Here is a 20,027-nt window from a genome sequence, read left to right on the forward strand (position 1 = left end):
GGAAATATTAAAGCACGAAATTAAATTTTGATTTAATACTTCGTCTGTCGAATGTACGTAGTGATTGCTCGGTTTATCTTCAATTTCGCAATAGGCTGTCCCGTTGCGTGTCGTTCATATTGTAAATCGGCTTACAGATCATGCTGGAGTTCTTCGAAAGCAATTAAGCGACTTCGAACCAACGATGATTGGTTTTTGGTGGAATTTCTGCAATATTCTTTGCAGGATGAATATCTTGATTTTTTTAAACACTCCAATCGAAATGTGATCTAAAAAAGGCTATCTAAAATGCTATAGAAACCCTTTCTCCAGTAATGCATGGTCGACATCTTGAATATCTAATATCATACAAATTCTTAAATTGTAGTATCTCCTACGCAAAATTCCTATCTCGGCTAAAAAACTTGTGCGGAAACGTGGAGAATTCTGCTACACAAGTATCTTTCTTGTTAATGAGACATCTTCGAACAATTAATTCTCACCCTATAGATATTATTCCCAAGCAGCTATGTTTATCCCGATGGCATTATCTTCACGGCCTGGATCTTCAAAGATCTCAAGCACATCACAAAATCTGAATGCCCTGTTCCTCGACTCGCTCTCGATTCAGAACTCAGAACTGGATCCATTATCGTCTGGACATAGTTTTCGACATATCTTAATGATCTAGTTTTCAAACAAACATGGTCGTCTCGTTGCATTTAACGACTGTCAAATTTGACAGCAAAAAGCAGTTCCATTTCGTAAGCCTGCATGAGCAAAACTGCGCATCGATTGTTCCAGCTGATGTGAGCGATTCCTCAAACGGCGTTTACTAATGATTGACACAAAATGGCATAACTTGTGTTGTAGCTGTTGTTGCTTTTGTTCTGACAAATTGGAAGAAACACGGTGCAGTGAACCTGCTGAACCGGTGCTGAGCCTCCTTTCTGCGTAGGCTAACGAGTCCACCGGGCACGTACAATCGCCGCTCGCATCAGCCGATGTGATAAGCGCTCCCATTGTGATGCCCCGCCATGCCCCCCTTCCCCCCCTTCCCATCGCTGCTCCGCAAAATGGCGCCGTACTGTTGCGCAAATCAAACAAATCAAAACCGCAAACTCTTCATTAGTGATGCCGTCGCGGCTAAGCAGAACAGGGGCCTTGCCCCATCCCTCCGTGCTGTCTGCAGTTACGTATGTTTGTGTGTGTTTTTCTTTTCGTTTCGTTATGGCTTCCGGCAGCCGATCGTGACGCCACCACACGTTACGACTGGCGGCCATTGCTGACAGACACGCCGTTACGCAAACACGTCGCCATTTCCATCGCAAAGCGACGCGCGCGTTTGTGCGGGCTGGAAGGAACGTACCAAGCTGTCCGTTACCCTCCTGCCCTGTCGTTCCTGTGTTGCCTTTAGCTTTTCTGCATTTTGGTTTCGGAGAAGCTTACGCTGGTCGTATATGCGTCTCTTCGCCATACCTCCGGCTTGGTGCGCTATTTAGTAAAAACAGATCGTTAGAACTGGTGGCAAAGGAAGAGGATACAAAACAAACTAACGAGAGAGAGAGAGAGAGCGTGTGTGGATGGGAAGGGTGAGGTGAAAATATAACAACAAGCGGCCAGGGAATGGGTAGAAGCGGACAAACAAACTAGCACAAAACAAATCACCCCGTTTGCCGCAGAAATAATCGTTTGCAACCGAAAGCAGCAGCACACGCGGCCAGCGCACATAATCCATGTCGGTCGTGAGGAGCAATGTTTCAGGGAAAGAGCGCGGGGTCGCAAAGCGGGAACACCACTATATTTGTAAACACTGGCGCCCTCTAGCACGAACCGAACGACCACGCGTGCAAGAGCGACGAACGCAGTCGGCGTTGGAAACAAAATGGTTGGCAGTTGTTTACATCAAGCGAAGCGACGCGGAACAGTGCGTTGGCAAACAGTGCGAGGCGAGTGACGGTTCGGTGAATAAAACGATAAAAAATGGCCACCACACCCCCCCCCCCCCCCCTTCCCACCCTTCCAGTACAGCCATAAGCGACCTAATCGTTCGCAGACAATCAGAAAGCGGGCTACCGACGGAACCGCACATCCACATCCTTGCCTCGCAACACTCTTCCCAAGCACAATCTCCCTTGCCAAGAAGATGGATGGAGTAGCGAGGTGTGGTGTGGGATCGGACCTGGAAAGGAACAAACACATTCTGCTGGACGTGATTGTTGCTTCAGTTTCGCCCTGCGTGCTCGCTCCCGGCGGCCTGCCAGGTTTGCCCACGTGCTAATTGACATTCCTGTCGTTCGGCTCGTTGTGCTTTGGTGTTTCGGCGGTGTGGACCGTAGGCAACCGTGCTGTCACCCTTTTGTCAATCACGGCAAGCATTTGCCGGCCCTCCCCGCATTCGCACAAATGCCGGGCACGTAACGAATTTGGAGCTGCATTTAAATGGATTTTTGGGTGGCGAAATTTGGGGAAATGGAAAATTAATGTCCCGGGGGAGGGGCCGCGGGAAGATGCTGAGCTGTCCCGAAACAAATCTCACCTGTCCGAGCCTGGTGGGTATATTGTTGGCTGACCCGAGCCTACACTCCAGCCCGCAACGGGATGAGTCAGCGGTTGATGAGTTTTGTTTTCCCGCTGGAGTGAGAAATTGGAAGTTCTCCGGAAACAGAACTTCCCCGGCGGTAAATAAGCCGCGTTATCCGAGAGCTTACGCTCTTTCCCCATTGCATTGCATTGTTGTAGTCATTCTCCACCCACCGCAAAACAGCCCACCGCCCGCAGTCGTTTCGATATTTTTACGGGCTCTCGGGGTTGTGGGATTATTGAATTTTACGAGTCTGACATGAGCCTGTGGTATCCGAAGCGAGCGTGCTTCCACTGTTTGGAGCTGGCACGAGGTCGGGGAAAGCATTTCCATAACAGCCCGACAGGCGTGGGGAGGGGAAGGGGAGGAGACAAAGGAGGAGGAACCAGTCGGTGGGTTTTCGGTGCAAGATTTAATGTACAAAAGTTGGGCCGTTTTGGGTTCTTACGGAGCAAACCGCGCGTCAATACTCGACCGGAGCAACTGTTCGGGTGTAAGTGCCCCAGTTTTTGTGCTCGTTCCACGCAGAACTCCAGCACGCGGAGTGGCCAGGTGGAAACGATTACGACCTGCACTAAGAACCTTCATAAGGTACGTTAAAGTCCCCTCCTATCTGGCCCACCAAATGCGCTTCCCGTGTGCAAATGGACGAGAAAATTTAGCGTTTCTTCAAGCCCAAAGAGACAAATGAAATCATAAAGATTGGACGGATGTGCACAGCCAACGTCGTCGAAACGGTCAAACGAGAGCACTTCCGCACCAGCTACGAGGTTAAGGCTCGCGGCCGCTTTCTACCTCACGTAAAACGGGAAGGTAGGGAAAGACGGACACTCTGGGAAAGATGGACACGTTTCATAATTGAAGGATAAAATAGTTGTTTCACATTTTAATAATACAGCTTCGAGTCTGAAGGAGAGCACGCCGGACAACCTTTTTTTTTGGAATCGGTCTACTAAGAGCAACTGATCCGACACCTTGCAGAAATATAGACAGGAGCTTCGGCGGGATTTCAAAGACTTGTTGGTCTGATTTGCTGGGGTCACCTACTTCAAGCATTCTCCCAAAGTGCCGCAACAACAGATACTTGCGCCCAGAGGTTTCAATAATGCCTCTGCTCAGCAATCTTGAGAGTTATTGAGCGTGGTGAATCACAATTCACCCACTAATTTCTTCAATATGTAACGATTTCTATCAGTGACCATCCTTCCCATGTCAGGTGCCTGTCTTTCCCGAACATCACACGGAACATTGTACGAAAAAAAAACTTTGCAAAATCATCAATACTTAATAATAAACTTCCATGATGCAACAGATTTCCGAATGCAAGGTGGCTGGGGAAAATGGCCTGCGCACATTGCACGAACGCCGTATTCATATTAATTTAGAACTATTTAAAATTATCTGTACGTGTCCGTTTGTCCTTACCGTCCCGTAAACGAAAGACAGCGTTCCATCGATTTCACGTTTTGTTTTTATCTCTTTATCCCGCATTTTCCCTCCTAGCTACAGCTACAGCGCGAGCTAGCATATATTGCTTAAAACCCGCAACAGCGCACGTGCTCCGCGGGCGTGCATACATTTCAGGCGCGTACAGCTGACAGACACTGCAGCGCACACTCGCGGCTAGCACGCGGCACCTGGTACTAGACCAAAGTATGCTCCCTGATCCTTTCTCCATTTTCCCTTTCTCCCTTTCACCTTCCAGTTTGTGTTGCACAAAAACTCTCCCTTATCCGGGCTTTGAAGCAACCGCCCGGCTTGCATAGGAACGAACACTTGCCGGGGGGTTTTTATTTTTTTTTTTTATTTTTATGTTTATGCTGCTGTGTAACGAACGGAGTGTCCACGCAACAGCTGCAAGAGAACATTATCATCATTTTGCCGTTCCCCCGGGTAATCTTCTGCTGAGCTGCGCGTAGTAGCTGGTGCAGCAGACGATGCGAAAGCTTCTTCCTTCTTTTGCGCCCACAGTGTAGGCAATCTTGTGTTCGGGGTCGGCAGGTGACGATTGCAAACTGTTGCAGCTGATTCCCAACCAACAAAACTAGCCAAAATAATAATAAAAAAAAGACAACAACAACAACAACAATAAACAAAACAGCTTCTCCATACATACTCATACTAAACTTTGTTCCGATTATTTCCTCCCCCCTCCCCCCTTTTATTCTCTCTGTCCGTCTCCTTCGCTCTCCCTCCCTCTCTCTCTCTTTCTTTCAATCGCATTATCCTTGCTCCCGGTCCGAACCTGTCATGATGCTGTCGCGCCTTCAAATCCCCTCCCTGTGCTGGCCCCTTTGCTGCGGCCCGTGCTGCTCGTGGGCCACCCCTTTCCTCTTGCTCCCCCTTCCCATTCCCTCAACCCCCCTCTTTACTTCCCACAGGCATGGGTAACCGGTTCGACGACAATCGGCTAACGCTGCGGATACACCGTGGGCGCGGGTCAACGAGCGCACCGCTGCACGAGTCGCCACACAGCAACGGCAGCACGCACAGCACCACCACCAGCATCGGCAGCGCGTCGCCCGAGCGGCTGTCCCGCTACTCGACCCGGGGCAAGCTGGTGGGGCACGGGGGCACGGTCCCGCATCCGACCGCACACCACGAAAAGATCAAAATCTCCGTCTCGTACCCGTCGACCGAGAACGTGGCTCAAAGCTGCCATGCCGAGGCGGGCGGTGGCCCATCCTCGCCGGCAGTGGCGGCGGCGGGTGCGATGGCGACCAGCTCCTCGTCGACCGGTGGCGGCGGCAGCGGCGGCACCAAGCTGCTGTACGCCGTGCACTACTCGTCGGCGAACGGGCGGGACAGCAACGCGTCCCAGATCTTCCGCCGCCCGTCGAAGGAGCAGCAGATGGGCAGCGTGCTGGGCGGCTCCACCCAGTACCTGACCGTGTCGGAGCAGCAGCAGCAGCAGCAGCAGCAGCAGCAGTCGCACCGGGAGCGGGGCAGCAGCTTCCTGTCACCGCGGGCGAGCAAGCGCATGGGCAAGCGGAACATCAAGGCGCAGGTGAAGCGCTTCCGGATGGAGACGAAGGCGGCCAAGACGCTCGCGATCATCGTCGGGCTGTTCGTGCTGTGCTGGTTGCCGTTCTTCACCATGTACCTGGTGCGCCCGTTCTGCGACGACTGCATCAACGAGCTGCTCTTCTCGATCGTCTTCTGGATCGGGTACTGCAACTCCGCGATCAACCCGATGATCTACGCCCTGTTCTCGAAGGACTTTCGGTTCGCGTTCAAGCGCATCATCTGCCGCTGCTTCTGCTCGGGCGGCCGGTTCGCCGGCGCGGTTGGCAGCAGGCGCGGCTCGGACATGTCGCAGATGCGGGCGCACGGGGGCCGCACGCCGAGCATTTCGCCGAGTGCGGCCGCCCAGTCGCTGTGCGACGATAGCGATCCAGTCGGCGGCGACCTGTCCGACTCGAGATGACGAACGTCGTACGCGCCGAGCATCAGTTCCACCTCGAGCCGGGGGGGCGGTGGCGGCGGCGGCATGATGCTGCTCGCGACCACTGCCGCCGGGGGCGGTGGGATTGGTGGTGCCGGCGGCTCCACCGGAGAGGTGGGGCATGGGGGCAGGAGCAGCATCAGTAGTGGGGGCACGACGGCCGGCACGAGCAGTGCGGTGGGCGGTACAGCCGCCAGCCATCCGCTGGGGGCGGCGGCCGGTTCGAGTGGAGCCAGTGGTGGCGGCTGTACAGGGACGCTGGTGCGGGCCCCGAACGTGTACGACATCTGCCACCCGCTCGTGATGGAAAGTCCCGCTTCGAGCGGGGGTGGTCTCGGGCCGCTGCAGGGCCACCCGTTGGCGCCGCTGCCGCCGCTGCGCAGCCGCCTCGAGCCGGACTCGTCCCGCAGCCTGCGGCGGCTAAACATTTGATCGTTTTGGGAGCGCTCCATCTGGCACTTTTGCGACCAGAGCTAGAGAGGACGCTACAAAACGCTACAGGGACGGTGTGTGTGTGTGTATGTGTGTATGTGTGAAAGTGCGTGTGTGTGTGTGTGTGTGTATGTAAGTGAATGATGGAAAGACGCAAACAGCCCCCATGTACATACGTCGTCAAGCCATACGTCATCAGCATATCACTGTTTGTGTTGCCTCTCTCCCTCACTCACATGCTCTTTGCCGCCCCCAAAAACTAAGCAAAAGAAAATAATAAGCAAGTGTATGTGTGTGTGTGTGTGTATGTGTGGATGAGTGCATGTGTGTGCGCATGTGTTTGGAAGTGTTTGTTACCTTAACTTGACGTCACGATAACTAGGGTAGAGCATTGTAAGTGTAAATGTGTATTGTATACGGGTAACCAGCAAGGTAGTGTGGTAGCAGCGCGAGATGGTGGAAGATGGGTAGCTTCTGCAAAAGCGGCTCCTTGACAGCAGCAACAACAGCAGCAGTAGCAGCAACAAAACAACAAGACCCAATTTACATACTTGTTAGCTTCCCATGTCCTGCTAATCCTAAGCAAGCAACTCCGAACGAGCAGGCCTTTGAAGTGGGTCGTGGAGGGTATTCTTACTCCAACACACTCCTCACACTTTGCACAGCCATCCCTCTCGCAACCCCGCATGGTCTCGCTCACTCGAGACAGAAATCACAACACCATTACAGCTAATTAGCAGGACAAACGCTTCACTGAAACAAGCTGTCTGGGTGGGGAAGGGCTGTTGTGGAACCGCGAGGGAAGGGTAAAATAAAGTAAAGCAGCACAATCGAACCACTGTATGGGCGTGTGTTCTGCTTTCGATTAAGGAAGCTTCTTCGGGGAAGAGCAGTGAAAATGGCTGGAAAGCAACGGGGAGCGAAAGGATAGAACAACACGCAAACAACGCCATCATTAGGTTGTTTCGAAGTCGACCGGGGGGGGGGGGGGAGTGTAACAACAAAACAATGAAAACAATAATTTTAAAACATCATCCTCTTCCTCCTCTCCAGCGCGCGGGGACGATAGAAGGGAACATGAAGGGGTTGAGTTTGATAAGCCAAGCTCGCTCCACGACCCCGTTGCATTTCTCTCAGTCACCGCGTTAAGGCACACCACAGCCTACAGCCTACGACGCCACGTGCACGCCAAGTGTGTAAGCGAGTGGAGCCGTTCGAGCACAACGTTCTCGCAGCTGTACTATTATGCTGCTAGAAGTTTGCTGTTTTGTCAGTGTAAACACGTGAACCAGCTAATAGAAGGCGGCTACGCTCACGAGTTGCCGCTGTTTTTTGTAAATTAAAATCGTTCCACTTTCGTGTGTCATACCATTATATTAAACTGGAAAAAAATGGAGAAAATGTGTAAAAAAAAAAAAGAACTGGAGCAGGCTGAAGTGAAGCAAGAAAAAAACATTGTAACACATATTACACTACGATTATAGAATACTAGAGAAAAAGAAACCCTTATTATCCCATCACACACAAGCAGCAGAACAGAAGCAAATGTACACGGTGCGTGCGAGAGTGTTTTGCTTTGCTTCTGGTATCTACGAGAAGCTGCAACAACAAACAAAACAAAACAAAACAAAACAAGCAACAAGCTCGATCAAAGCTGTCGCTTGGGGCAGCGCCGGCTGGGTGGCGTAGCGTTTTGCTGCAGCCGTGCTGTAAGCGCCTGCAAGGTAGTCTATCCGCCCGGCACGGTAAAGAGCGCGGTCGCCCCTGAAACGCTTAACGCGACCACGAAGTAACGGGAGGCATATACACACACACAGAGCCCCACCACACAAAAACAAGCGATAGTGAGAAATGGTAAATTAAATTTTGCGACATGGCAAACTAACACTCCCTGTCACCTCTTCTAAGCACAAACTTTTATACATATACATACATATACACACATATATATATATATATATATATATATATATATATATATATATATATATATATATATATATATATATATATATATATATATATATACACCGATACACACCGAGTTTACACTCATTCACCGGTACCCAGCTAAAGCAGAAGAAGAGGAATGAAAAACGAGTACAATATGCGCCTACTAATTGTTGTTTCTTGTTGTCTAGTTGATCTTCTTGTCGTGTCGTACATGCATAAAATGCAACTTCCCAAACAGAGCTGGCCCAAATCTCCCGTTTCGTGCTGGCCTTTAAACGATGAAGCATGAATCGGCGAGAGCGCTGTGTAACGCACCGAGGCACCGCAGCGGCAGCTGGACTTCCCCTTTTGCTGTCTAGTTGCGAATCGATGGAGAGATGAAGAGAGGATGGATGCTGAAAGCGGGCAATAGCGAGAGATGGGGTCAAAATTTAAAAGAAAACACACATTTATTTATGGCAACATTTATTATCGTTACATGCTCCGTTAGCTCCGGTGAGCCAATGCTAGGGTACAGACATGCTTCCAGGTATGGAGCGAAACAGAGCCGGGCTGATGTGCGATTGTGCCTCTCCCGGGCTCAGCGCACGTGCGCGCAGGATGCAAAACGCTTCGCTCCAGACTGTTACGTCTTGTTACGTTACGTTACGTTACGTGCGGTTAGGGTGTAAGGCTGGTACGGGCTAAGGTTCCCGTCCGCGCACACCGCTTTGGTGGAGGGAAGATTCCGTGCAGCTGCAACAGGCAGCTCAGCGGAACCGAGTGTCAGTGAAACACCTGTTAAACAAATGTAAATGTAGCACAATTCAAAGAAGAAGAAAAAAATAAAAAAAAATAAAACCAAACAAATGTAACAGGGAAAAACAACCCCAAAACAACAAAGCAGCCAACAGACAACATTTATCAAAAACAATTAAAGTGTGTGAAGGAAACCCCACAACGTACGAAAATGCATGGGAAAAGAAAATAAGGCAAATGAATTGCTAGCAACAGTAGACGGTAAGAGTTTGAAGACAGGTGGGTGATGGAGAAATGGTAACAAAACAAAACAAAAAAAAACAATATAGTAAGAGAGACGGTGAGCAAACAGAAAATGCAGAAAACCAAAAAAAAAACACGAACATAGCAAGGTATGTTTTATGTTTTAAATGATGCAAACTAAATGAAAAAGGGAGAAACATATAGATAATAGAAAAAAGAGATTCGTAATAAACCACCATAAGAAAAAAAAAGAGCAACATAAGTGAAATCATTCATAGTTGAAATATAATCATAGCAATGTTATGTTTTTCTTTCATAGTCAAACATCATGCGATTCTTGCAATGTCATGGGGAGCTAGGCTAGCGGCAGTAGGGGAGACTTACTGTCCAATTCTTCGTCTTCAGATACTGAACAGGGGAAAGGTTTCCACATACCACACACTCCTCATCATTTTCAAACTAAAAGATAAATAAAACAAGAAAACTGCACACATTTCCGTCACTAAGGTTTCCTCCTCTTCCCATTGCATTGGATGGGAAGCTATAAAGGCCACAAATAGACTCACGCAGAGAAACATACACGCGAAACAAAACAGAAACAAACATAAAACAAACTAAACACATCAAAGCAAAGCATCACAATCATGGGGTAAAGGGGGAAGAAAGGAAAACAGAAAAGCATAAACACAATGCAACAGAATGCAGTGACAGAGGAAAAGAAGAGAAGATAGGAGCAAACAAAACAGACTCATACTCATGTGCAAACAAACGAATACAACAAGAAAAAACAAAGCAAAACAGCAGTGTAATGGGGAAGGAAGAAACGAAAACAAATGTGCAACAAGAAAAACATTCCAATAAACCACAGATAAATAGATTCAATTTGTTCAAACATATGTATATGAAACCTCCTGGGTGTGTGCGTTATTATTATTTTGTTGTTTTTTCTTCGTTCTATCCCCTGCCCTTGCCTTCTGCTATAAATATAAGAACCCCTCCAGCCTCACTGGTATACGTTCTAGCACATTACACACTACTTATCAACCGATTACAATATCAAAGCCTACTCGTCGTACTCTACTGCAAGCGTCAAACTAATTCCTCTTCCCCTCTTCCGCCGTCCCTCTTTTCGCTCTCCGCTTTCGCTCGAACGTCTTATCTGCTACTGCGCCATGTTCGATTGGTCGTAATCGTGCCTCCAACGTTCTTTAATTAGAAAGAAAGTCGCTCCCCTCGCGCTTATCGTTCGCGTCCACGCCAACCACGGCCGCTAATGAAGCGACGGCGCCGAATGGTGGCCAATGTGTGTGTGTGTGTGTGTGTGTGTGTGTAAGTAAAGAGTAATTTTGTCATGGTCACAAAAACAGAGCACACACACACACACACACGCCAACCAACAACAAAAAAAGGCCTGCCCAGCAAGAGTAAGAGTAGAAGCCGCTTTTTCGGCCCTCCTTCTAGAGTTTGCTGGCAGGCCGGCCTCGTGACACCGTTATCAGCAGAGCGCTGCTAAGGTTTGATCAGTCTTTTTCTTCCCGATTTCCCCCTCCCACTCCCCCCCCCCCCGCTCATTTCCCTTTCCCCTCTAGGGGACATTCCAGTCGCTCTCACACCAGTTCCGGTCCTCGGAGGACCTCGCCGGGCGTCCGTTGTTCCGCGTAGCTGTAGTGCTGCGGTGCGTCCGAGCTCTGGTCGGTGGTGGAGCAGGGCCAGCAGGCCGAGGCCACCGGCGACGCGCTGGACCCGGTCGAGCAGACGGAGGAAGTCATCGAGCTGGGGCAGGCCCCGCCGGCCAGCGCTTTGTGGGCGTACTCGTACTGGGCGGGCAGGCAAAGCAGCACCAGCCCGGCGGCTGACAGGGCGACCAGCGCCACGTTCCACAGCACCCAGCCGAGCCCGATGGTGCGCAGCAGCACGGGCAGCAGCCGCACGCCGAGATAGACCGAGCCCCAGCCAACTGCCGTGGCGACCGTGCGCAGGGCCAGCAGGTTCTCGTCCGCCACCTCGGCGGCTAGCAGCGTCCCGGGCAGCCGGTAGAACCCGACCGCGTACGCGACGAACATCAGCGCGAAGCAGTAGAGGGGCCACTCGCTCGGGAGCTCCGCTAGGTCCAGGCTGCGGGTTCGTCGCTCGTGACAGTGCCAGCCGAGCGCAAGCGTGGCCAGCGCGATGAGCATCGCGCTGAGCACCAGGACGGGCCGCTGCTGGAGCCGACTCGCGTGCAGATAGCGGCTGACCGGTACGGCAAGGGTAAACAGTGCCACCAGCAGTGTGGCGACCCGTTCGGGTGACTGCGCCTGCTCACCCGCCAGCTCGACCAGCCCGGCCAGATAGAACAGCATGGGCAGCACGCCCAGGAACGCTTGCAGCGCAAACAGAGCGAGCAGGGGCACGGTCAGCGTAAAGTTCGCCTGGCGCCGCAGCGCTTCCACCAGGCCCGGGCCGGGCTGCTGCCAGCGGGCGAGACACTCTTGCAGCGCGGGCTGGGCGGCCGGTTCGTGCGTGCGCTGCAGGATGGCGGCCGCTTGCGCTACACGCCCGTTGGCGCACAGAAAGCGGGCCGAATCGGGCAGAAACAGCAACCCGACGAAGGCGAACGTTGGCAGAGCGCCCCAAACTAAAGCGCTTACCGTTGGGTCAGCCGGAAGCGGGAGCAAGTCTGAAAAAAGAAAACGAAAAGAGTCAGTGGTCAAAGCAACATCTCTACCGCCGAAGGGAAAGGTCCGCGAGACACCTACCGGCGGCGAAGCGGAGTAGCACACCGAGCGGAAAGGCGGTGGCAAGGATTTCATTGAGCGGTGGACGATGCGGACCGTTGCTGCCCGTTGCCGACCCGAACTCGTCCACGTACGACGGCACGAGCGTGAAGGCGATGCCGGCCGCTATTCCGGCCAGGATGCGGGCGGCGCTGGCACTCCAAAAGGTGAGACCGTACGCTTCCAGCGTGCTGGAACCGATCGCGAGCAGGGACGCGGTCAGCAGGAAGGCTTTGGTGCCGATCCAGTGGTAGCAGCGGTGGACGACGCAAGCCGTCACGGTAATGATGATGGCCGGTGTGGCCGCCAGCGAGATGCTCCAGTTGTCTAGCAGCGGTAGGGCGAGCGGTTCGGCCCCAGGGCCGTGCGAGCGGCGGAAGGTGCCACTGCTCCAACCCACCATCGTGCCGGCGGTGACGTACAGCAGGGAAACTGGAATTAAAGGTAAGCTGTACATTATTATCGGTTTAACATTCATTGTAAAATTTCCCAAGCAAGAAATTTTACGCGAAAATATTGAGAAAAAGCATGGAACAGGGCGTAGGCAGGACCTGATACGGGTATCACCAATCAGGCCCAGATAGTAAAGTCTACAAGTGGATTGGGCAGCGCTTCTTGCTTCCAATTATACAAAAAGAAGATTAACACCGTTCAGTTGATTCTAACGAGCGAACAAACAATCTTGGAAGACCTTTTGATTTGTTTATTAATTAACAACAATGATAAAGTTAAAAATATACATTTCTATCCCCTAGTCAACAAATCTAGTTGAAATTATTGCAGGAATAAGCGTTCCCGACTAACCTACTTCACGTGTCGTAAGTCGCGAGATAGCAAGGCATACATTCACACTGCTATTGATACAAACATAACCTCCTTGCGCAAAGGTTCACTGCAGAGGCCCCGTGTCGGCCACATGTAACCACCTAGCACTATCTAGAATCTCTCAGATTCCATCGACCATGCGCCCATTAGCGGCACAATTTCAACATCGCACGGCAAACGAGGTCACGCACCATTTCGGGGTAATCCCTCGGACCCGGGTGTGTGCATCGATGAAGGCATCGACGGATCGACGGGGAGAGTTTATCAGCCAGGGGGCACAGTAACAGGTATGTGTACATTGACCAGGAACTTCTTGCGCCAGAGCTCGGTGGTGGAGTCATATTTCGTGCTAAAGCCTTCATTGACTACTTCCTTATGGTTCAGTGCAGATCTACACAAGAGAGTACAGGCTCTCTTCTTTATCGGAGATTTACAGATATTTATTTATTGAAGATGATTGCGTGGCGTGCGCAGGGGCCTTTGCAATATTAAAAATAAAATCAAACTTAAGATAACCTTACTTGCTATATCTTTGAATTCAGAAATGAATAATGAATGAATGAATTTTAACGTGGCAACGGTTATATTGAAGACAAAAAAGCATTAGAACTTATTGAAAGCTTTACACATTGAGGTAAATTGATCATGAGCTCCTTTGTAAGTACGGGCCCGGTCTATTTTGATCAGGAAATTCTGAAGACGTAGTGCGTGATCAGGAGTGTACAAATTGATCTTAAGAAGAAGCTCGGGAGTATCAATTTTGCCTTTTATTAAAATTGCTACAAACACTGCTTGTGCTACCTCCGTTCGTCTCTCTAAGGACTGCAAACCCAGAAGAAGCCGTCTAGTTTTATATGTTATAGGCTGGCAAGATATGAGCGGCACACAGACAATAGATAGAATCATGGAAAAGGCGTAAAGTGTACTCGTATTTCCCCCTTTCCGGCCATTTGTTGTCAAACGTAAACTCTATCAACGTGTGTGAAAGTCCTTTACAGAAAATTTTAAAATAAGGATAACTATTGGAATGCTTGTAGGAAAAGTAGTCGAGTGAATCATTTCCCTCTTCTTTATCCTAAAGACCTGTTTATAGGTATAAGATGGATAAGCTGGTAGATAGAATCTTGAAGATTCCTATTACTATTTGTACAAACTTACAGCTTACAATGTACATAGTGTACGTAAAGCGATGCTGAAGAGCAACCCAGATGACCAGGAACTTTATGACTTCGGAAGTGGAGCAATATTTTCATTCTATTTCTACACAGCCTTCCAAACTTTTGACTCTCTTCTATATCCGAACGATCTGTTTACAAATTCCAGAGATACTCTGTCAATATGGTCTTTAGAACAGAATCTTTTGGAAACTAGTACACAAAACTAGTACACAAAAAGTGAATACAGAAACTAATATACAAAAAGTGACTGCCAAGACCACTAGCTCTTGAAGTTTGAGCTAGAATTAAAGTTTGACCAACTAGTAGAAAGTAGCCTTAGATTATATCACAGAATCCCACCATTCATAGTAACGGATTGCAGCAGATCTCAAGAATACTCAAAAGTAGAGCTATTGTAGTGTGAGGATCTTATCACTATAGTACCAGAATATAATTTGAGTTGAACATGATTGCATTGATTTTGTTTTTGAGCTCCCTGACGTTTTGAGTTGCAGTAGCAGTGCAACAATCTTTTCTGTTCCACCTCACATAAGCCTAACCGACACACTTACCGATCAAGGTGTACAGAATGGACGTCCATCGTTCGTCGAGCAGTGGTTTGCGCATTTTGTCCGAATTTGCGCTGTCGACGCTGCTGTTGCTGGCACTGCTGCTTTGATTGCTGATGATGCGGCGGGACGAGTTCTGGGGCTGTATCTTACCCACCTCCCGGGCCATAACTTAAGCACTTGCTCACACACACACACTCACACAGCTACACACTGAAAAATGCACTCCAAAAGTTCGATATTTCTGAGCCGCCTTCCTTCTTGCACTCCCGGGTTGTAATGAATTCCGGTTACACTTGGAGGCTGATCGGTGGCAATGCTGCAAACTTCACGCAGGTTGAATCCCCTTGGCGCGATTCCCTTCCCGTAAGGAGGCAGGCACGTCTGCAACGCTGAACTGAACCAGCGGCACGCTGCAGCAAGAATGCCGGTCCCGAATCGTTCGTACGTACAGGGAAGGTTATCGCGGGCCCCGAGTTCCTGGTCCCGCCGCTCGCACACCCTTCTGCGCCGCAAGGAGATGGTTAGGAAAGTCCTGCCCACCCGCCAGATAACCAGATCGTTTGAAACGGTGCCGTGGTTCTGAGGGCAGTGGTTCGTGTTCTTTTTCGGCCGCTGCTCGCTGGTGATAAGACCCGGGCAGGCCCAATATATTGCCCGTAGACGCCACCGGCGCTGACCCAGCGCACAGTACAGTTCTCGCATCTTCGGATCACGCGTTCTGCTGCTGGAGTGGGGGCGGGCGGGATGGCTGACAGCTGTCAATAATAAATTATTTAGTTGAGTTATGCAGTTCGAGGCGCGCGCGCTGCGATAACACGAAAAAATCCGTCCATCGCCATTCGGGTGGGCTTTTTCGGGAGGGGGTAAGCGGGAAGATGGGTGAAGGAGCACATGATGCAACCCCCTCCCCACGCGCTCCGATCAGCGTTCTACGGCGGGGAACAGCTCCAGAACAAACTGACAGCGGAGCCGAGAGCGTTCCGATTTCTTATCGCGCCGGACGGAGAAGATCTTACGCTCGGGTGACGGTGTTTTTGGTGTGTACCCGCTCCTCCGCACGGTGACGTAGAAGCATGTGGGAGTGCGTGCGGCGGGGGTGATCTGGCGGGGCACACTAGCATCGTACGATGTTCTGACCAATCCGTGACTGCCTACTGATCGGCGACCTTCGGGCAGTGCCAGCCCGCACTAGGCTGGGCTAGTCATCCGAAACCGCGATTTCCGTCGTTTGCTATACACAACAACAACAAAACAACGCAAACAAAACGGTTTGCAAACCGCGGCGTTTAGCACTGGCACTGGCACTGGCTCTGCTTGCCGTTTCTTGTTTTAGAACGGAAAGGTTAGCCCGACGGGTCAGCAAACAACGCTCGAACCTGGTCGCAACATGTGATCCGAATGCGGACAGCATGCAGGACGCGAGCGTGATTAGGCACACGGTCGGTTGGTTGGTCAATGTTTTTGTTTGCTTCTGTGCGTCGGGAGGGGCGAAACTTCTAACGGCCGCCGACATGTTTATCCGCCCGCGTACCGGTCCGCTGCCGCGCTTGCCGAGCCTGCCCGTGCCGCCTACCGATAAGGGTTCGTGCGAGGGGCGATAAAAATGGGCTGTTTGACAACTCACGGACATGGTTTACACAGTGGTGGTGCCTTGGCGGCGAACCTGCGCGTAACAGAGGATGCATTAAACAAACATTAATTAGGTGTCGGAAATGGGAGGGAAAGATTAACGGGCTTTGGCGTGATGGTCGGATGTCCCGCACAGTGCGGAGCGTTACATATGCGTTCCCGATGCACTTTGCGTTCCCCATTTTGAGTGACCTGGAATTCGGAAAAATTGATTCCCAAATCGTTCGAGAGCTCTGTGACGACACCCGCTGAGTCGTATGATCTTGCTTGTGAGTTTGATGATTGCGAAGCTAAACAAGCATGCTCATATTACAACATTGCCATTCGCTGTACGCAAATGACGCATCCCGCTTGGCGCATATGAATGGACGCTGACGACTTTATTTGTTTGTTGCAGCTGCGAGTTCTAATGCGCACTAGCCATCCTTGCCGACGTGCTGTATTCATGACTGTTCATTTCATTGTAACAAAAACAGTAGGCAACTCACTCTTACTCACTCTTACTCACTAGAGTGGGATTTGGAATGGAATTATTTTATTCAAATTATGCAATATGTAAATAAATTAGAAGGAAGTAAGCTATAGTGCAAAGGTTAACCTACTTGACAAATATTGGACTGCATATATGATATACTCGAACGAGCTTTGTATTGAATCGTGCAAAGAGTTACGAAAATTCCCTCCAGTAGCTCTCACTTGATTAAAATCCTTTGACATATGTTCCTATCTCTGGTGGTACGCAGTTTCGCCTCTAACCAACTAGTGCCTCTAAGCCAACTAGTGTCAAGGCTGTTTACTGAAGTTTTGTGCGGTCACTGGTGGAATATGTTAGTGTGGTATAGAAGCCGGCATCTCTAGCACCTTTCAGACCGCCTACACGACAGTGAGGTCGCCGTACATCTCATCACTATAGCGGCTCCTCCATTGTCCATCCACACATACGGAGCCAAGTATCCTTGAGAGCATCTTTCCCTCGAACGCTTCTAAGAGGGTTTCGTCAGATTTGGACAGTGTCCATGTCTCAGAGGCGTATGTGAGTACCGGTACTATATAGGTGCTATATAGTCCCACCTTCGTCCGTCGCGACAGGTTATTTGAGATGAACTGATTAGTCAATACTCCAGTGACTTGAATCATATGCTCCAACGGCTATGGCTCATCCGACCCCATTACTTCTACTGTTTAAAGAAGAAGAGGAAGAAGAAGAATAAGAAGAAGAAGAAGAAGAAGAAGAAGAAGAAGAAGAAGAAAAAGAAGAAGAAGAAGAAGAAGAAGAAGAAGAAGAAGAAGAAGAAGAAGAAGAAGAAGAAGAAGAAGAAGAAGAAGAAGAAAAAGAAGAAAAAGAATGTCTCCAGTTAAGAGAAACTTTAAACTCTTTCAAATCATACTAGTAAACGGGTTTAGTTTGATTAGGCAAGAGAACACTCTTTAACACTCTTGAACGCACAGTGCCATAGCTATGGCATGTAAATACGAGGCAAGTAAATCAGGCCACAAGCCCATGTTCTAGAAACCAGAATGCAGAATTGCGTCTTGTCTCAACGGAACGCGAAATTGCGAAATTGCGACTGTTCTCGCGACATAAACCCCCCAAACTCCCCCCTCTCGCCAACATGTACCCGACAAACTTTATTGTGTCACAGCATCGTACTACACTTCATGATTACAGTATCAATCTATCAATGCAAAACAGCTTAATGCGCCTATAATGACACAAACGCACACGCACAGAGCTGCCCGTCGAAGCATTGTACCCTCCGTCAGGGTTTGATGAATCATGCCAGCATCTAATGGACCTGTCACGGTTAATCTGTGCCGTGTTATCGGACACACATTCGCATCGGCGGCTGCGAGGTTTCGTGCGTTGCCCGGGGGAACATCTCGCGAGCTCCAAAATTATGTAAAATAGGTGTATTGACAGCAATCCCCATTGTCCCATGGGACAATTCCTCCGCCGGGAGCTCATATATCCTTTTCGGTGCAGCAACAGCAGCGACAAACAAGCAAAAAAATCACACGAAAACAATATTGAGTGGTTGGAGGAAACGAACCCTTTCCCCCCGAATGGTGTACAGTTTTCCAGCTCATTTCCTTCCGTGTTTCCCTTCCCAAGCTCGCTTAGACGTCCCAACGGTTGGGAACAATTTGCATTCATGCCAATCTCCAAGTTTGGACGGCCTGTTCTACACGCTAGCGCTCGCTCCCACTCCCGCGATGACAGTGATTATGGCGATCAATCCATCCAGCTGTCAGTTCGCCACTCCGGAAGCGCAACACCTGGTTCGGTGTGTGTGTGTGTGTGTGGCGCAAACGGGAGGACCATAAACCTTCATGTCGACGCTTAATAGCGTCGAAACAATGGTACGCTGGGATGGGATGAGCGATTAGAGCGTTGCCTTGGCGGCTAGCTGTTGCTCTAGCACTCGCCCCTGGAACCGGAAGCGAAAGCTCAGTGGCTCAGAGGCTCACACCAAGTGTGTGTGTATGTGTGTGTGTGTGTGTGTGTGTGTGTGTGTGTATGTGTGCTAGTAATTTGTCCTGCACAGCACTGACAGCAAGCTACTGCTGCGTGTGCGGCACGGTCAATGGGCAGCGGGCACGAGGAACGGCCGGCACTATTCAATTGCATTTAAGCTGCAAGCGAGCAGAAATCTATTTTTAACCACCAAACCACCCCTGTCGGTCCTGGCGGTCTGGTGCGTGTTCCTGTGACTGTGTACATGTGTGGTTTGATTAGATTGCGAAGCACTATCTGTGCGGCTGGGTTGCAAAGGGAAACGGATGCAACGATGAAGCGCACGATGAATTCGCAGCATCCCAAACAGCCGGCTTTGTAGCTGGTGTGTGGAAGCCCGTCAGAAACGCTTCGAGGCGAGCAAGCGCCCGGCACGGTATGCAACACGCATTGCACTTCTTAACTGGACCCAGCATTACCGGCCCGCGTGCGCTCGCGCTCACCAACGCGTGTACGAACGATTGGCAAAATTGAGTTTGCCGCTCCAAAACACCACCCGGGAACCACCCCCAATCCACGTGTGTGTGTGTGTCGCCAACGAAACGGCACTCACCTCTCGACTGGTCGAGCAAACACGCAACGCGATTGGAAGGCGCCCGGTACGCGGCTGACGGTGACGCGGGTTTTGGAGCCATGATTAAGAGCTCGTACCCGGGGATCGAGGGTCCCTGGGTCGACCCACTGCTCGGCACTGCACACCCGAACCGAACAATGGCTGCACCGCCTTCCGCCCCATGGGCACAATCTGCCCAACAGCCCTTAGTGTCCTCGCCCCGGGCATATCTCTGTCAGTGTCATCGACAAACGGAAACCGATTAAACCGCAAAGCCAACTCATGATGTGTGACGGTATGTGTGTATGTCCATATCTCTGGGTGTGTAATGTGTCATCTCCGGAATTAGCTGGAACATGTTTCGGACAACGGGCTCCATCAGGGCCTTTGTACATCGGAGCGAGAGCGGATGGAAGGATGGTAGCGACAGTGGGTGTGGGAGTTAGTACATATGTATGAAGCAAAACCCGGACCGCACCCCTCTCCTCGGTCGGGTTTCGGTCAGCTTTTATCAGTCGACAGTTGTCGGCCGAGAGTGGGACCATTTATTAGAATGATATCGAATTTCACTTTTCTCCTGCCAAGTGTTCTCGGGCAACCCGGCAGCACCGGTGCTGGGAACAACCGGCGAGCGGCAGACTCACAG

At 50.5% G+C, this 20,027-nt stretch overlaps 2 protein-coding genes across 2 annotated transcripts in view; one reads left to right on the forward strand and one right to left on the reverse strand.

Annotated features, from left to right (window-relative positions):
* Positions 1 to 7,431, forward strand: part of LOC120947322 (octopamine receptor Oamb) — a 95,717-nt gene extending 88,286 nt beyond the window's left edge. Inside the window, 1 exon segment of the mRNA XM_049610498.1 lies at positions 4,945 to 7,431. Coding sequence (XP_049466455.1) covers positions 4,945 to 6,440 — 1,496 coding nt within the window. The 3' untranslated portion in view covers positions 6,441 to 7,431.
* A 1,701-nt stretch (positions 7,432 to 9,132) lies between these two features.
* LOC120947331 (galactose-proton symporter-like) lies at positions 9,133 to 15,402 on the reverse strand. The gene is made up of 3 exons (XM_040362559.2): positions 14,685 to 15,402; positions 12,113 to 12,562; positions 9,133 to 12,033 (listed from the first exon to the last, which is right to left on the reverse strand). The coding sequence occupies exons 1-3, from the start codon at positions 14,848 to 14,850 to the stop codon at positions 10,982 to 10,984; spliced, it is 1,668 nt and encodes a 555-aa protein (XP_040218493.2). The 5' UTR covers positions 14,851 to 15,402; the 3' UTR covers positions 9,133 to 10,981.
* Positions 15,403 to 20,027: the final 4,625 nt, after the last annotated feature.

This window comes from Anopheles coluzzii, chromosome X (assembly GCF_943734685.1).
Source record: "Anopheles coluzzii chromosome X, AcolN3, whole genome shotgun sequence".
Taxonomy (NCBI): Eukaryota; Metazoa; Arthropoda; class Insecta; order Diptera; family Culicidae; genus Anopheles; species Anopheles coluzzii.